The 16,358-nt window shown below is 53.1% G+C and overlaps 1 protein-coding gene across 1 annotated transcript in view; it reads left to right on the top strand.

The window, feature by feature from the left end:
- Nucleotides 1–15,141: 15,141 nt before the first annotated feature.
- The window catches only part of LOC121072794 (cat eye syndrome critical region protein 2), a 100,970-nt gene continuing 99,753 nt past the window's right edge, over nt 15,142–16,358 (top strand). The window contains exon 1 of the mRNA XM_040562754.1: nt 15,142–15,390. Coding sequence (XP_040418688.1) covers nt 15,196–15,390 — 195 coding nt within the window. The 5' untranslated portion in view covers nt 15,142–15,195. The remainder of the gene's footprint in view (nt 15,391–16,358) is intronic.

The following is a 16,358-nucleotide window of genomic DNA, read 5'->3' on the forward strand; positions in this document are numbered from 1 at the left end:
TGGATTCTCTCCCTCTCCTACCTGTTAGGAGCAGAAATGAGTGCAGACCAAGCAATGGAAACGTCCTGGGTTACCAATGGTACGCCGGCTTTCCTGACTGCCTTGGGGTGTCTGTCCATCACCAGGCTGTATTGCCTCCCACAGATCAGCTTGGTTTTGAGGGGGCTAGCCCTACAACAACACACAGGGCAAAATTTTTTTCCTAAAAGCCATAGTCCATCCCCTCACTCCCTGCCTCCTACTCGATCCACATGGCTTCCCAAACCAGGGCCTGCTCTCTTCTCTGCCTCTCCCTCTCATCAACCACCTGAAGCAAACCACACTTCTGCCCAGACTCATCATCCTGCCCTGTGCCACAGGAGGCCTTCATGCCATAGTGCAGAGGAGCTGAGTTTGTCCCTGGTCATTCTGCTACTGTCAGTGTCACCTCGGCCAGGACACCCAGTGTCTCCACAGCCTCAACCATCTCCTCGTCTCACTGTCTCTCAATTTCTCTGCATCCACATTACCTGTGTTGCTCCACCATCAAGTGGCCTCCAAGCCTGATCAGTAAGAAACACAAGGCCTTGGCCACGACACACCCTTGGTTTCTTTTCCTCCTGTGCGTGAGGCAAGCAAGACCACATCTAGAGCAGGTGTATATTGCAAAACTAACAGCAGTGAGGAGCTCCTGAGTTAAAGTCTGAGTGCTCTCCCCAAAGTGTCTGTCTTGTAGCCAAGCTTTGTCCTGCCTAGGCAATCCTCCAGACTTTATTAAAGCCTCAAGATGTCAAAACAAGGCTTCTGCCTCGCTCCCTTTGGAAATAGCTCCATATACCCTCACAGCAAATGCAGACGCTGGCCTCAAGCCAGCTAGTGCTAGCAGCACTGGCGTAAAACATCACCCCTCAGGGCATTTATCCAGCTTCCTAGGCAGGGCAGCACCGCACAGTGATCCATATTGCTGTCTTGAACAGCAGCACCTGAGCACCAGAGCTGAAATCAAGGCAAGGGGTGCTCACCATGGCAGTCGTCACCTGTGCAGGGCACATGCAGGCCCAGCTGCTCAGGATCAGTACAGAAAAAGCTCAGGGCATTTCCTGAATGCCTATACTTGTTCGTCCTGTTCTTCAGAGGTGTTGTGGCCCGGCTCATAGCACTTTGCTATCCCCTGGCAACTCCCAGCCCCATCCTGCAAGTGCAATAGGTGCAATCTTACCCTGTCCTAAATTGCTACATCACCCTGCCATACATTTGCTCACTGAGGCACCACAGCACTGCCTGCACCACCACAGTTAGCAGAGAAGTCCTCCATGCTCCCATCCTGACAAAGGCAAAAAGAAGGGCATGAAGCCCACAGTTGCTTCTGGAAGCCCCTTAGCAGCAAGATGCAACATTACCGCTGACCTCACAAAATAAGGCACAGACAGAGGCTTTGAGAATATGTTGTGCTGGGTCTTCAAACAGCCCGTGCCTTCGGGTAGGCAAGGGGATACAGCCGGGTCTCTCCCCACCCTGGGAGCAGACACCCTGGGAGTCTCACTGCCAGCTCTCGGAGTGGCTCCTGTCTGAGGAACACACCGTACGACAGCGCTGGGATTGTGCTGCTACAAGCGCCGCTGCCTACCCTGGATCGTTAGCTGCAGGAGGATACATGGCTGTAAGGACCGATCCCTCTGGCTTATCCTGGCGTCCTACTCCACATCCAGCATAGCCCCTCCAGAGGGATGTGGCGGGAGCTCTGGGGAGCCATTACCACATGCATTATGATATGTGAGAGCAGCTTCCTTTGTATCCTGACAGACAGGCCCTCTGCTGAGGGCGGCTCTACCGCCCACAGAGCCTGGAGCTGAGGACAGCACCGAGGCAGGCCCAGGGCGGTGGCCACACGGGTGAAGGCAGAGTCCCACTGAACCTGAGCACGAAGAGTAGAGCAGGTCTGGTGACCACAGCCACCTCCAGCCAAGGGTGCTGTCATCACCAGGCAAGTCCCTGATGACAAGATGGATCCCAGCTCAGGTCAGGGGTTCACATCCACAGGCCAAGCTCTGCGTAAGGGTCCATGGCACAGGCATGGCTGCAACACAGCTGCGACATAGCCCAGGTGGGGACCAAGCTGAGACCCTCAGCTTGAAAGGGAGCAGCAGGACAGGCCCTCAGCAGGGCTTTTGAAGAGAGCTCTTAAGGAAGACCAGACACCTACACCATTACCTAGGCCAGCCCTGAGCCCGTTGCCCTGCCACTCGCTGCCATGCTGCGCCATCCTGCCCAAAGCAGTTATAGATGTCAGGAGTTCATGCATCTGCTGACAGTCTCCAGACCCAAGCACCGCACCAGCACAAATGCCCATGATAGCAGCAATGGGCAGTTTTAATGAAATGCCCCAGCAGCAGCTCACTGCCTGGCTGGGATGGGGCCATGCTGTAACCAGGCTTTGCACAGCACCCTCCTCTTCGGTTCTGCCTTCCTGAACAACACCGGACCCTGCTGTAATGCAACCGGAGGCAAACCACACAGCAAAAACTGGGGATGTTGGTTTTATCAAGCCTTGCTTCTTATTTCTTAACCTCTTGTTTTTGATCTGGGAGTAGGTACCATTTAAAGCTGGCTGTCATTTCTTTTCCATGTCTGTGGGATTTTAGCAGCTTAGAGCACTAGTTGCCTGCCCCTTTGTGCAAGGCAGAGATAAAGGCTGGGTAACACTGATGCTGCCTCCCTATCTCCTCCTGAAGGCAGAGGGCAGTGGAGGGAGTGGTGGGTTGTAGCCTTGCAACAAGCACTGGGTCCTCACTATGGCGCCTTCTGTAGCAATGAGGTTCTCTGCTGCTCTAAAGATCTCGCTAGAATGGCAAGTTGCTTCAGAAAAAGGGAGTGAGCAGAGAAACTGACAACGGCATAAAAATATCCATGTTTTAGCAAAGTTTTGAAGCAGTGCTAGGGACAGAAAGCAGCGTAGTGCATAGGGAGGAACTGTGTTTTAGCATGTGCATGCATGCACCTCCTTATGCTAAAACAGTGTTCCTGATTTCACTGTAAACCAAGCTGAACTTCTACCTGACTCCAGTGATTCTAACAGTTTCTGTTTATTCTTCCTATTGTGAGCTGGACCAGGACCAGGCCCTCTCTGAACCTCTCTCAGACGCTTAAAGCCCGCTTTTAGGAGGAGGCAGGAAGGTTAAACAGAATTCAGCTCATTCTCAGTCACTCTCTGAGTAGAAGAGGTGCAAGCAGCCACCAGCGGCCTTTTTGGACTCTTCTCTAGGGCCGAGGTGAAGATGTATCAAGGCAGGGACATAGGAGGGACAGCAGTGTGAGAAGTTCAAAGATTTGAGCTCCAGTTGCCAGCACAGGGACTGGGGCCAACGGGGATACACTGGGGACCATCAGGCTCTCCAGCTGTGCGCCACCTCCTAGGTCCATGATGGAAATCAGTCAGCGAAGCTCAAGGGGGCACACCTGAAGCAAAAACCCTGCTACCTATGCTGAGGAGGCAGGACAAGTCCAGTGTAGAGATGACATTGTAATTAAAACTTAATAAAAAGTGGCATTTATCGATGAGTTGTATTAACCTTGTCTAAAGCCATTTGGACAAATTAAAGCTCCGCGTGGTATTTCCCTGCCACATGAAAAGCAGCAAGGCACAAAAGAGATCAATACCGCTGGCCACCTGTCAGGGTGCCCCTTCACCTGCATCCTCCTCCCCAGTGCCTTCAGTCCCTACAGCCACCACGGGGCTGGCCGAGTGGTTGGGTGGGGGACAAGTGGGCAGCTCAAAAGGAAGGTGCAATGTGGACAAGGGCGATGTGGACTAAGAATAGTAGAAGCAGACAAACTTTGGGCTTCGGGTTGGATCACATCGACTCTTCCTTTCCTCCAGCACTTTATTTTTGCCAGAGGTCAGCATGGCAGTCAGGGACAGAAAAGCTTCCTGCAAGTAGGAGCAAGGAAGCACGCCTGCTGAAGAAAAACTGCCCCGAATCCACAGCTTTGATAACCAGGGCTTGCATCACTAGAAGCTTTTGTTGCTTTAATTATAGCTTTTAATATGGTCTGTAAAAGTGTTTTCTGAATCTAAGAAAGACTCTTTCTTAGAGACTAAGACTCAGTCTCCATCGTACAAAGGAGAGGCAAGATCCATGGGCAAACTGGGAGCAGTGTGAAAGAATATTGCCTTTTATTGTTCTGCTATTATTTCTAACATAATTGAGCATCTCTGGATTTCATGCAATGAAAAAGGGAGATGAGTTTTCAATGATTTTTTTCAAGTTGCTCATTCTTTTACGGAGTTTTATCAAACTGCAAACACAGAGAAGGGCCTTTGATGCAGCTATGGCCGGGGAGGAAAATGCCTTTGTTTTTACTGCATGGTTATACTTCCTATTTGTATTCAGAGTTACAAATACTCTGTCTCAGGACAAAAGTAAGTTCCTGATGCTTTCCCCCTTCCCACACCTCAGTTTTGCCTGGTCTCCCTTGCAAAAGCAACACCAGTGTAAGAGGTTAATATGAAGGGTGTCTAGCAAAATCTGCCACGCTGAAAAAGGCATGTGAAGCGGAAAACCCTACTAAAGTCTCAGGCCTCTCGTTTATTTTGCAGGGTTGCAAAACACAAGAATTGAGGAAATGTGGTCCAGAGTAACTGAGAGGCAGATGTGGAACCCCAGGATGCCAGTGCTACAGACTGGCTTTTCAAGCGAGAACAATACTTTAAAATGAAAAATTCATTACCCAGATCTGTGAAAAGCAAATGAAGCTCAGCCTTTCCTAACCTTGACATTTTCCAGACTGCTGGCCAAATCCACGGGTAGGACACAGGCACACCCCCTGCCCCCATCCTTCAAAGGGATAGCTGGTGACAAGGAATGACTTTCAGATGTGACTTAACTTCTCTGAACCGGTCGTGACACCACCGCGTCCCAGCACACAAAGTGCTGTGCATCCACACCTCTAATTGCCAGACCTGGAGGTAAAGCTTTGCTGCTCCGAGCGTGCGTTCCGTGGAGACAGAGAGCAGAAAAGGAGTGGGTGAAAGCAGAGGGCAACCACAGTCAGTGCATTCGGCAGAAGACCATTTGCATGTTGCCAGTTGCAACCCCACGTATCCACCCTATTTTTGCAGCCAGGTTCTGCTTGGTGCCTCAGAGGTGTTCTTTGCCCCTGTCCCCTCACCTCTGTGTGCAACCTGAAGGTTTCTGCCAAAGGACCTTGGCGTGCAGGCCACCTTTCAAATGCTCGCTTCCCCGCTGGGTAGAGGCTCTGCAGATGGTGAGGATGGAGGCTGCGAGCCTCTCGGCTCCAAAGAGCTCCGGTGAGTGGTATTCCCCGAGCCCCACTGATGAAAGGCACAGATGTGCCTGCAGAGGAGCGGCTCTCTGTGTGCGCCGTGGTCCCCAGAGCCCTCTTCAGCTGGTTTGATGTCTAAGTGGAAGGGAAGAAAATAAGCTGACAGTGGGGTTACCACCCGGATGATTTGCTGAATTGATTAGCTGCTTCTTTCCAGGGCTCACACCCAGACAAACAGCAGCCTCGCTGGGGCTCGCCGGCCAAGTAATGACCTGGGTGAGGAGTGCTCTGGAGAAGGACCGGCCGTAATGATGTGCTGCTTCCCTGGGCAAGAAACAAAGGAAAAGCCTGGGGAAAACAACGCACAGGGAAGTAAACACCAGCGAGAACGAGGCAAGGGAAATGCAGCTCGTGCAAGACAGAGCCAAAACAAGCACCCTCCAGCAGCAGCTGGTTTGGACTCCAGTTTGTGTGTCAGGGGCTGGGCAGGCAAGGAAGGATAGCCCAGCTGCAGGTGTATGCACACCCCATCCCTCTGTCTGTCTGTCTTTCTGTCCGGGGTGTGCAAACGGGAGAGAGACAGGGCAGGGGTGCTGACCCCAGCAGCCGTATCAGGGCTTGCTGGGCATCGCCCTCTGTTTTTGGGGGGCAGGCTCTGCTTTCACAGGTAGGAAGTGTCCTGCTATGGCTGGTGGGCAGCTGCACTGCAGGCAGGTGGCTGGGTGAAGCTCCTCCCGGCCTGCCTGCTCTTTGGGACCTGAAAGTGCCCTAAGCAAAGGCTGAGCTTGGGGTGCCTCTGGGCACAGAGGGGGCGGCCACCAGCTGGTGGAGGTGACAGCGGGGCGGCTCAGCTAGACACCGCAGAGGTGATAAAAAGGAGAGTTTGGGGAGTGGGGAGACGTAGGCTAGACTCCAAAGGATTGTGCTTATTTGGATCAGATACCGAGCATCTAACGTGTAAGGGGAGCAAATGGCCCAGCCTTCCTAATCTTGTGCTCCTGCCTCCTCCTGAAACCCCAGAACAATGCGGATTAGGAAAGAGAGGGAGAGAAGGGTGCTATGGAGCCTCATCTCATTGCTCTTTCCCATCTGTGCTGTGCTACTCCTGCCAGAGGTTTTTATTTGACCAAAGGAGGAAAGAAAAAAAAAAAGCTGGAAATAAAACCCACACACATATTCCCTCTGTAAGTACCCCACGCCTAGAAGTGCAGTCTGCTGCTCTCAGCGCCTCTAATTAGCTAAGCAAGGCAAGTGCTCATTAGCCCCACCTGGGTCACTCTGCAACTGGGAAAGCAGAGCATTAACCCCCACACGGCTGCAGAATAAAGAGGCGGGGGGCATGGCTGTGCTGGGGCTGACTATCCAGGCAGCCTGGCCCTGAAGCAGGGTGCCTTTGGCAGTGGCTGTGCTGGGAGGGCTGTTGGCATGGCGAGCATGCTTTCCCTGGGTAGTGTCACTGGCTGTGGGGAAGATTTGGGAGGGGAGTGATGTGTCACAGTAGTGCTAAGCACAGTGCTGTGATTTCAGCATCCCAGAGTATTTCTGCATGTGAACAGAGGGAGGCTCTGGCACGGTGGGGACAGCCACAGTAGCAAACTTCAGTTTGGCACTGATTGGATGTTTTGTAGCTGTAACTTCAGGGAGCCAGCTGCTGGCTTAATAATAATCATAAAATCTTAGATACATTTTTGTTAATGTTAGGTCACAAGGGGTAAGTGAGCACCAAAACTACTCCCTGTGCTATCACACAAGCATTTCTCTCCCCCTGTGTCACAGCTTCTCTTGGATGAGGCGCTTCCAGCTGAGCCCAGGGAGCGGGGTGCTGCACATATGTGCAAGACGAATCAATCACTGCCCCAGACGGCTCGTAGCCTTTAAGTAAAGGCATTTGTACATAAGATTTACCCTGCTTGCCCATTCTGAGTCAGTAGGAGAGTAGAAATAAGCCTATGGTTCCTCATCCAGCAAAGGTCATTGTTTTTAGGAAATTGGTGCTAAACCACAAAAGGCATCTATCCGGGAAAGGACAGGAGAGGAATGGGAGCAACTCCTGTGGTTGCAGACCAGAGGTGGTGATGCGAGCGGAATGGCAGTGAGTGCTGAAAACATTGCTGCTCTCCCTGGCCCTGCTTCCTGGTACAAAGAAACAGCATGGGGCATGGCAGCTGCAGCAGATGAGGATGCAGCAAAAGGATGGAGAGGGGCTTAAAATCCCTCATGAAGGATGAGAGAAGTGCTGCCTGCCTCTGTACCCACCAGCCTGCAGATAGGAGGAGGACAGGGAGAAGAAAGGTAGTGATAGAGTCTGGCATGGAAAACACCCATCCCAGGACTGGTAATTATACTGGGAATACCAACTATATGCTGTTCTGCCTCCCCTTCATCCTTTGCAATGGGTGCTGACGAGCCCAGGAGATGCCCCTGAGTTCCCCAGGGTGGGATCCACAACTGGCTGGAAGTGTTCCAGCAAGGAACCAGCAGTGAGGCCCCCGACATCCAAAGCACGGCTATTAGAGGTATGGATCCACTTCACACAGTGAAGCAATTCTTGCAGTGGACAGTGTCGTATCGGGCAGGTTGTCACAGCACATGCTGCCTCTGTCTGTAGTCTGCCTGCAGCAGCTAAGGGCATTTAACTCAGACCTGTTAATAAAACTGCAGGTAGCTGTAACTAATGTTAGTATCTTCATTTCACAGACAGTGATCTTGGGGAACAGAGATCACATATTAACAGTTTGGATTACATAACCTGACAGGATTAAAAAAGGGTTTAGCACTTATACTCTTGTATTTTTTCCTCAGCTGGATCAAAGGAATTAATCTGGCTGGTTCTGTTTTATTTCAAGTCATCCTTCCCTTTCTCTCTGCTTGCTAGTCTTCCCTACCATGGTCTTCAAAGTCTGGGTTGGGAAGGCTGCAGGGGAATTCTGGCTGTCACTTTGGTTTATATGTAATATTACTGTTGTAATGGTATCTGAATGTTTTGCTAAATGGATTCTTGCTTGTTTTTGCTTTTAACCTTACTGCTGTAATGCTGCTTCACAACAACAGTACCTGTCTCTTGTGGGGAAAGAAAAATTAGTTGAGAAAAGTGCTTGCTCTGGTAAGGTGTGGGTAGAGTTGTGATGGGTATTTAGAAACTCTATTTACATCAGAAAGAGAGGGGAGGGCAAGGAAAGCAAAAGTGAAGATCTGCCTCTCTAACCAAAGAGGCTCCTCAGGAAACGGTGGCCTCTCGTGGGGCCCCTTTCTGAGGCCTTGGAAAGCTGAGCACACGACCAGAAATCATTTAGGTGGTCGCCTCAGCCTACAGCTCGTGGGCAAGGTGTTGCTTGCAGCCATGGGGCTGAGAGCAGAGCACAAGAGAGCTGAATGCCCCATGTGGCTGGCAGCTGGGCAGTGCCTCTTGCAGGTGATGCTTACAAAGAGCAGGGTGGCTTTTGCTTCTCTGCTGTCTGTGGAGCTTTGCCCGGAGGAGCAGCAGGATGAGAAGGTCTTGTGGTGTGTGGGCTGTGCACCATACATCTCCCCACAGAGGTGAGAAGAAAGGTGCTCTGCTGTGCCTCCCTTGCGTTGGCAGGGGTGTTCTCCCACCTGGCTGTGGCTGTTTGCCCAAATCCTATTCAGACAGGTCTGTCCTGTCCACCTCCATGCTGCTGGTTTGAACTGGGTTGGTGACTAAGAGGGATGACCAGGAGCTGTCACTGTGTGGCCTGTGTTGAAGGTGTTTTTTTGTGGCTATTGGAGCCAAAACCTTGCACAAGCACACACAAAACCTTACCAGTGGCCCAAGCACCTCAGATTCAGCATTAGCTGGCAGGTGCACGTACAATACAGTGGTGCCAAGAGGAAGGGTGAGCCAGGGGACCTGGGGAGCCGGTAGCACCCCACGTGGCCATTGGCACCACTCAGCACACCCTGTCCCCTGCAGCACATGTGATGGGAGCAGCCACGCTGCCCTGCACCCCCAGGCATGCCCCACCCTCACCAGACACAGGTGCTCCTGTTTCAGCTGTGTTTATGCTGGGTGAGTTTAATTGCACGTACTGAATTGAGCAAACCGGTAAAAGTGCAGCTTAAACTGGTTCGAGAGCATCTACATCAGGGATCTGGAAATAACTCAATTTTGCTCTATGCCAGGGAAAGTTTTCTCCAAGTGGGACAGGCTTCAAACCAATGGCATTGCTGGGAATGTCAGCTCCCTGTATTTACAGAGAAATGGGATTAAGTCTCTCCATCTTACCTAGAATAATAATGTTTAGTGTATAAATAGCATTTTATAATTTCAAAGCAATAAACACTAAGATACCATGGTAATGAGAGCTGACAAGGCACTACCATTAACTAATTAAGCCTCGCAACTTCCCTGAGGTATCTAAATGTGATGGTTTCCATTTTATAGACAAGGAAAATCTATCTGAATTGATTTACTCCAAGGCACAGAGCAATCCAGAGAAAGAGCTGGAATCACAGCTCAGCACTGCTGATGCCTGGATGGTGGCTCTGTCCTCCGCGAGGCTCTGCCTTGTTTTCAGGAAGTGTAACCTCGCATCCCGTTCTTAGTAGGATTTAGAAATGAAGTGTTCTTAATTTTTGTTGACTGCTATGGAAGGAGTGGGGCATCCCTGCCTCCCTAGCCAAATTCAGTAGCAACAGGCAGAGGTACCGGTCAGGCTAGGGATGGATGCAGGTGAAGTTGCAGCAACTTGGCATCCAGGAGCTGCGCTCACCACAGAAGCAGTGAAGCAGGAAAAGCAGCTGACAGGTGGGCACCAAACACAGTGCTGGAGAGAGCTGCCTTGGCTTAAACCATCCCGTGTCCTGCCTTTCCAGCCCCCACAAGGGTTGCAGCAATTGCTTTGCAGGTGCTCGCCCCCCCTTTTAGTTTGCACAGCCTTAGCAGTTTGTATCAACACTGGACCTGGCCCAGAAACCTCTGTGGGAAGCAGCACGTCTGCGACACTGGGGCTGAACGGGAGCCCTCTCGCTTTGCACAGGTAGGTGCCGAACAAAACTTTTAGTAGCTCTGAGATTAGCTGGTGCAGATAAGAAATCGAGGTTTCCTTCATATCAGGTCTTTAGGTCCCGACTGGAGAAGACTGTCTGTGACAAAGGAAATTTCAGCAGCACCGCCAGAGCTGCTTTGATAACTCAAACCCCCATCCAAGAAGGTGTTGAGACAGAGAACCCAGTGGTTACAGGTTGCAAGCAAACTGTTCCCTTAATGCCCCTAAAGAAACACAGACTTTCTCTCCTGCAGTGAGTGATGAGGAGCTCGTCCTGGCAGAGCACTTCCTTGCCATGAAGCACCCTCTGCACCTCATCCTGGGACTTCTCTTCGTGCCTGCCTGTTGCACCTGTGAGCCCCTTGCCAGGCATTTGGAAGCCAGCTGTAGGGACCAGCACCGGAGCACACAGCATGCACAGCAGTGCCATTGCTGACTGCGATTACCATACCTGTTTGTGCTGTAGCACCACTGCCTGCCGAATAGCTGCGGACTGCAGGAGTGGAGACAGCGGGGATGGAGGGCCTCAAAAGCACTTGAGTTCGTGTGTCCTGCACTGTGCTTCCTGCAAGGACCACCTGCTCCCCGTCTCGCTCTGTGGCTGCAGGAGCAGCCAGCACCCAGCTCAGCCCCATGCCAGATGTGTGCATGGGTGCCCTGCAGCATCTGTGCACCTAGCCGACCCCAAACAAACACGGCTGGAGCCCCCAGTGCTGCTCCTGGAGGAAGATGTAGAAAGGTCCAGGTTCCTCAGCTCTAAATCCACTGCCACAGATTATCCTGCTCCTGTCGATTGCTCTCCAGGGGACAAAACATCAAGTTACAACCTGTGGTTTTCAGCCCCAATGGATTAAGAGCAGAAAATGTGTTGAGACCTAAGGCTTAGATCTCCAGGTTTGATACGCAGCTCAGCAAAGCATACAGGGGAGCAGCCTTGGTGGAAGATGCTTTGCCACAGCAGTGCTGGCCAAATTCCCAGCAAGCAGATGCTTTTCAACTACCTAAGAGAGACATCGTAAGCCGAAAGTAGCACAATGCTGCTAATTTTCTGCCTAAACCTCCGGTGCTGTGTGTGACTGCTGTAGCGCTCAGGGAAAGGGTGGCTGCTCTTCAGTAGTAAGTGGTATTGCTCACACTTTCCAACAGTTTGCTTAGCCAAAAGTACTGCTGGTGTGTCGTGAAGTAACTGTCTGGGACACTGCAAGGAGCACCGATGGCAGTAAGTGTAATAAGCAGTAATGCCGGGTTGTCACTTACAGCAACTGGCAGCATTCCCACTGCTTCCAAGCCCCGAGTGGTTGCGAGCACAAATTGCCACGCTGCCTCCAAACCGTGCAGCAGGCACAGAGACCCCTTCCCATGTAGCACCTCCCGCAGCATTTACTGCTGCTTCCCTTCCCTTGGCTTTCGTGCATCTTGTCTCAGCCTCCTGTGGGCCGCTGCTGTCCTTACCCATAAAATCACAAGCAGAGGCTTAAAATAAGTAAGAAATAAGAAACCCAGCATGGTTTTCTTCTCTCTTTTCTCCTGCTTTACTTACAGGAGGGCAAGTTTCTCATCTGCTTTCGCACCTTTCCTGCGTTCCTCCAGCTGCCTCTATGACCCCAGCCCCAGCACTACCCAGGAAAACCCCTGCCCTGATTTTCACTGTGCATGCCTCGATCTCCTTGACTTGCTGCCTGGGTCAGATCAAGGGATAAAAGCCAGCCCCCTGCTGCTAAGCACTCCCCTTCAGCTGCAGTCTTTGCTCTGCTCAGGGAGGCTTTGCAAGTGCTACACAAACCACGAAATCCCTCAGCTGAGGAGGCCTTCAAAAGGGAAAGAGGAACTTCAAGATGGATCAAAATGGGAAGAATCCTAACAGGTAGAAGCAGCTTGAGGTGAATGTAGGAGACTAAATCAGTACTTAACTCAGAGCGGAAAGAAGCCAAGGTGCTAGACTTCTGAGGGAGCAAGAAAGGGAGCTCTAAAATTCAGAGGTGCTACAGAAGGGAGCTGAAGCAATTCTCACAGAGAAGCGCAGGAGTCCTGTTTTGAAGGAATGTTGGGTGTGATCTGTTCTTTGTTTCCCCTGAATTACGAACTCCTGAAGCTTCTGGGAACATGCTCCCAGTGAGGATAGGGTCTAAGGTATGGCTGGTCCTTCTGCAAGTGCTTTTGAGTCCTCGTGAGAGAGGACTGCAGGTCTTCCTCTACCTTGGTTGTAAAAACCTAGTCAGTGGGGCTTCAGCTTCAAGCTGTGACATGGAAATGCCAGCAAGAGTTTTCTTTGTTTTAAGAAGAGATCATTATTAACAGTCACTTTGGCTGCCTTGCAACTGACCTGTACTGTCAGTAATCCATTCTCTTCCAGAGGCAGGCTATGAGAAATCTACTTGTTGTTAATCAAGTTTTACATTTCATCTTTGCTAAATTAGACACATCATTCAGGTCTTTTGGGAGGAAGTGGAGAGCTTTCCTGCCTTCTTTTAGCTTCCAGGTGACAGGTTTTGTCCAACAGGAATGGGAACCTCTATCTCCTACAATATTTTTATTTGGTTTTGGCACCTGGAATTTGGCATTTTTTCTTAAGGAAATGAGCTCAGAAACCCAGAGATGATCTCAAACAGCAAAAACATGAGGCTTTAATTTGGAACACCAGCCTCCCAGAATGGCTGTATGTGGTGCAAGCACTCAATTTATAGCCTGGTTGGGAGCAAAGGAAGAGAAGAGACAAGGGGAGGAGAGCACGTATGGAGGGAAGCAAGCAGCCAGGACTGGATATTGAGCTGAATAATCAGTGTGTAGGTGACGTCTCACCAATAGCCTAGAAAAATAATGGTCGAGAGGAAGAATATAGCATGCTGGGAAAGGACAGTGTTTAGAGTATGCTGTTTTGTTTGGTTATGAACAGGAAACTCAGCCAGAAGTGGCATGGAAGGGGAGAAGCACACAGATTTGTGAATGGAGATATTTATTAAAGAGGAGGAAAAGCTGTATTGTACTCACCAGGTCTTTTGCCTCCTGTTGAATAGCAGTCAGAGAGCAAAGAATGTAGTGTTTGAATAATAAATTCAGGGAAGTGCTTTAAAAACAGTGCAAGAATCTGGCAATGTTAAGTTACTTTAAGTGATCTTGGGCAGCTCCCAGCATCCTTGCATAAAAAGAATAGTATCAGAGAAAGCACAGCCTGTCAGAAGTAATAGGGACGATAGAGGGAGCCAAATTAATTCAAAAAAAAAAAAAAATAGGACTGTAGCCTTTTCGATGAAATGAGAGATTAGGAGACTTCATTAAGGTTCACAAAATTCTTAACGGGCTAGAGAGTGGGGATACTACAAAGCTGTTTGACCCAGTGTCAAGAACAAGCAGCGATGCAGCAGTAAGATAAGCCACGGCTGGGCGCTGCAGGAATTCGGGGAGGAATGTCAGGGAGCGAGCAAAGGCAACACAAACTCCCCTTACATGGCAATAGGACAAAAAAGCTTGCTCCGTGGGAGAACCAGGCATTTATTTACACGGCAAGCAATGCTGCAGAGCGCTGTGGCTGGCCCAAAGGAAGCTGTGCCTGAGGATTTGTCACTCCGAGATTTCTGGCATTTTGCAGGGATCCTCCTATGTGGTGTTAAAGTGCTGTAAGTCAGCCTGGACGCTGTTCCTCAGCAGTGTTGCAGCTGGAGCTGCTGCGCTGCCTGTGGGATCAGGCACCGCCTTGCTCGGCATCAGGTCTCGGAGTCACCGTGCCTGCAAGAGTCAGGCTTTTGGTGCAACGTATGGCATCCCATACAAAATAAATTGCTCTGTCAGAAATTTAGGTAGTTCTGGGGAAACAGGCACAGGTGCTGTACTTAGGTAAATAACGCACGGACGTCCCGTTTAACGTGACCATGGTGTTAAATAACGCATGGGTGTCCTGTTCAATGCGACCATGGTGTTCCTGGTGCCCGTACCCACGCCTCATCCGTCCCTGAGCGCTGCTAGTCCCCCAGCCTCAACGAAGCCTCGTGCTAACGAACGCTTGTGCTAATTACATGCAGTACAACCATTTCCTTGCACCGTTTCAGACGTGCTCCCTCCCAGTCCCACTGGGTGCCCTTCACCCCGCCGTACGCCGCTATGGGGCTGCCCATCCCCCCCCCCGGGCAGCGCGGCTCCTCATTAATCGCCCCCTCAATTAGCCCTTCCCGCCAGCCCCGCCGCCACGTGCTGCCAGCACCCGCCGAAGCCCCGCCCACCCAGCGGCTAGCCCCGCCCACCCCACAGTTAGCCCCGCCCCCTCTGGGCGTGGCCGTCCGGGCGCGGGTGCCCTGTTGTTGTGATGAGCGCCGGATCCGCCCCCTCCTCGTGCGCTGCCCCCCCTTGGCCACGCCCCCGCCCCTCCGCGCCCTCCTCGCCCCGCCCCCCGGGCCAGCGCCGCCTTCCCATTGGCTCACCCCGCGCGAGGCCCCGCCCCCTCCCCGCGCCCATCTGCTCCCGGCGGCGCGGCGGCTGCCTGCAGGGCGCGGGCGGGCGGCGGCGGAGGATGGGACCGCGGAGTGGCGGCCGCCCGCGGCAGGGGCAGCAGCAGCAGCAGCACCGGCAGCGCTATCACCAGCAGCGCTATCGCCAGCAGCGCTACCCGCAGCAGTACCCGCAGCAGTACCCGCAGCAGTACCCGCAGCAGTACCCGCAGCAGTACCCGCAGCAGTACCCGCAGCAGTACCCGCAGCAGTACCCGCAGCAGTACCCGCAGCAGCAGCGCCCCCGCCGGCCCTAGCGCCCCCGCCCCGCGCGCGGGCGGCAGCGAGGGGGCAGCGCGGTGCCGCCGGGGGGCGGCCGCTGAGCGGCGTGGCGCCGGGGGGCGGGCGGAGCGCGGCGCAGCTCAGCTCAGCCCAGCGCAGCGCCGAGCGGCGGCGGCGGCACGCAGCCGGCCGCCGAGCCAGGCAGCGGCAGGCAGCGGGCGGCTGAGATGTGCCCGGAGGAGGACGGCGGCTGCGGAGGAGGAGGAGGAGGAGGCGGCGGCGGCGGCGGTGTGGCCGGTACCGGCGGCTCGGAGGCGGCGGTGGCGCTGGACGAGCTCCGCTCGTGGTGGGAAGTGCCGGCCATCGCGCACTTCTGCTCGCTCTTCCGCACCGCCTTCCGCCTGCCCGACTTCGAGATAGAGGTGAGACCCCGCCACCCGGCCCCCCCCGGGGGGACCCGTCCCGTTCCCGTGCCGCAACTCCGCAAACTTTCCCCGAGCCCCCCCGCCCGGTGCCGGTGCCGGCGGGGCCGCATTGTTCCGCCGGGCACCCGGCCGCACAAAGCTGGGGTTGTCCCCGTGCCCGGAGGGGGGTCCTCGTGCCCGGCCCCAAACGTTGGAGGCGGGAGGAGGGCACGGCACGGTGCCCCCCCCCCGCCCCAACCTCCCCGGGGCCCCCCCCCGGTGCGGAGAGGCCGTGCCCTTTGTTGGGGCCGGGGTCCCCGCCTGGCTGCGCTTTGTGCCGGGGGCTCGGGCACCTCGCCCGCCCTCCGCCCCGAGGGACCGGCGCGTTTTGGGGCGCTTTTGCGCGTTTTTCCTCCCCAACTTTCCTCCGCGAGTGCGTGTTTTTGTTTTGTTGGGATGGTTGTTGTTAATTTCTGCGCGTGTGGGTACGCGCGCCGCGAGTGTTTTTTGCTCCGGCTGCAAATGTTACCAACAAAGTGCGTCCTGGTAGTGGGAAGTCTTTTGTGCTGGCTGTGAAAAGCTATTCTTGCCGGCACATTGGCAATAAACCGGGTGAATAACATGGTGGCGTGTGTTTTTTAAGACAGTAATTGCCCCCTGAATGCGAATTCCAAAGATGCTTAAAAGTTCAATAGGATGTGCGAAGCCCTAAAGAGCAAAACTCCTGGAGCAGGATGTGAATTTCTGAAGAGGGGGAATCCCTTATGCGGTGCGAAATCTTGAAAGGGGATAAGGTCTCTCAATGATGCAACTTCTTGCGAAAGGGAACTCCCCTCCCCCTCCTATTGATGCAAACCCATTAAAGGGGGAGGCTCTCCGGGCCCAGCAGCGCAAAGTCTTGAAGGAACCTGAATTTACAATGATAAAAGGGCCGAGGCACTAGCCTTTCACCTTTGGAGGCAATTAGCATCTGGCTTGCTTCACAG

This window comes from Cygnus olor, chromosome 1 (assembly GCF_009769625.2).
Source record: "Cygnus olor isolate bCygOlo1 chromosome 1, bCygOlo1.pri.v2, whole genome shotgun sequence".
Lineage (NCBI taxonomy): Eukaryota > Metazoa > Chordata > Aves > Anseriformes > Anatidae > Cygnus > Cygnus olor.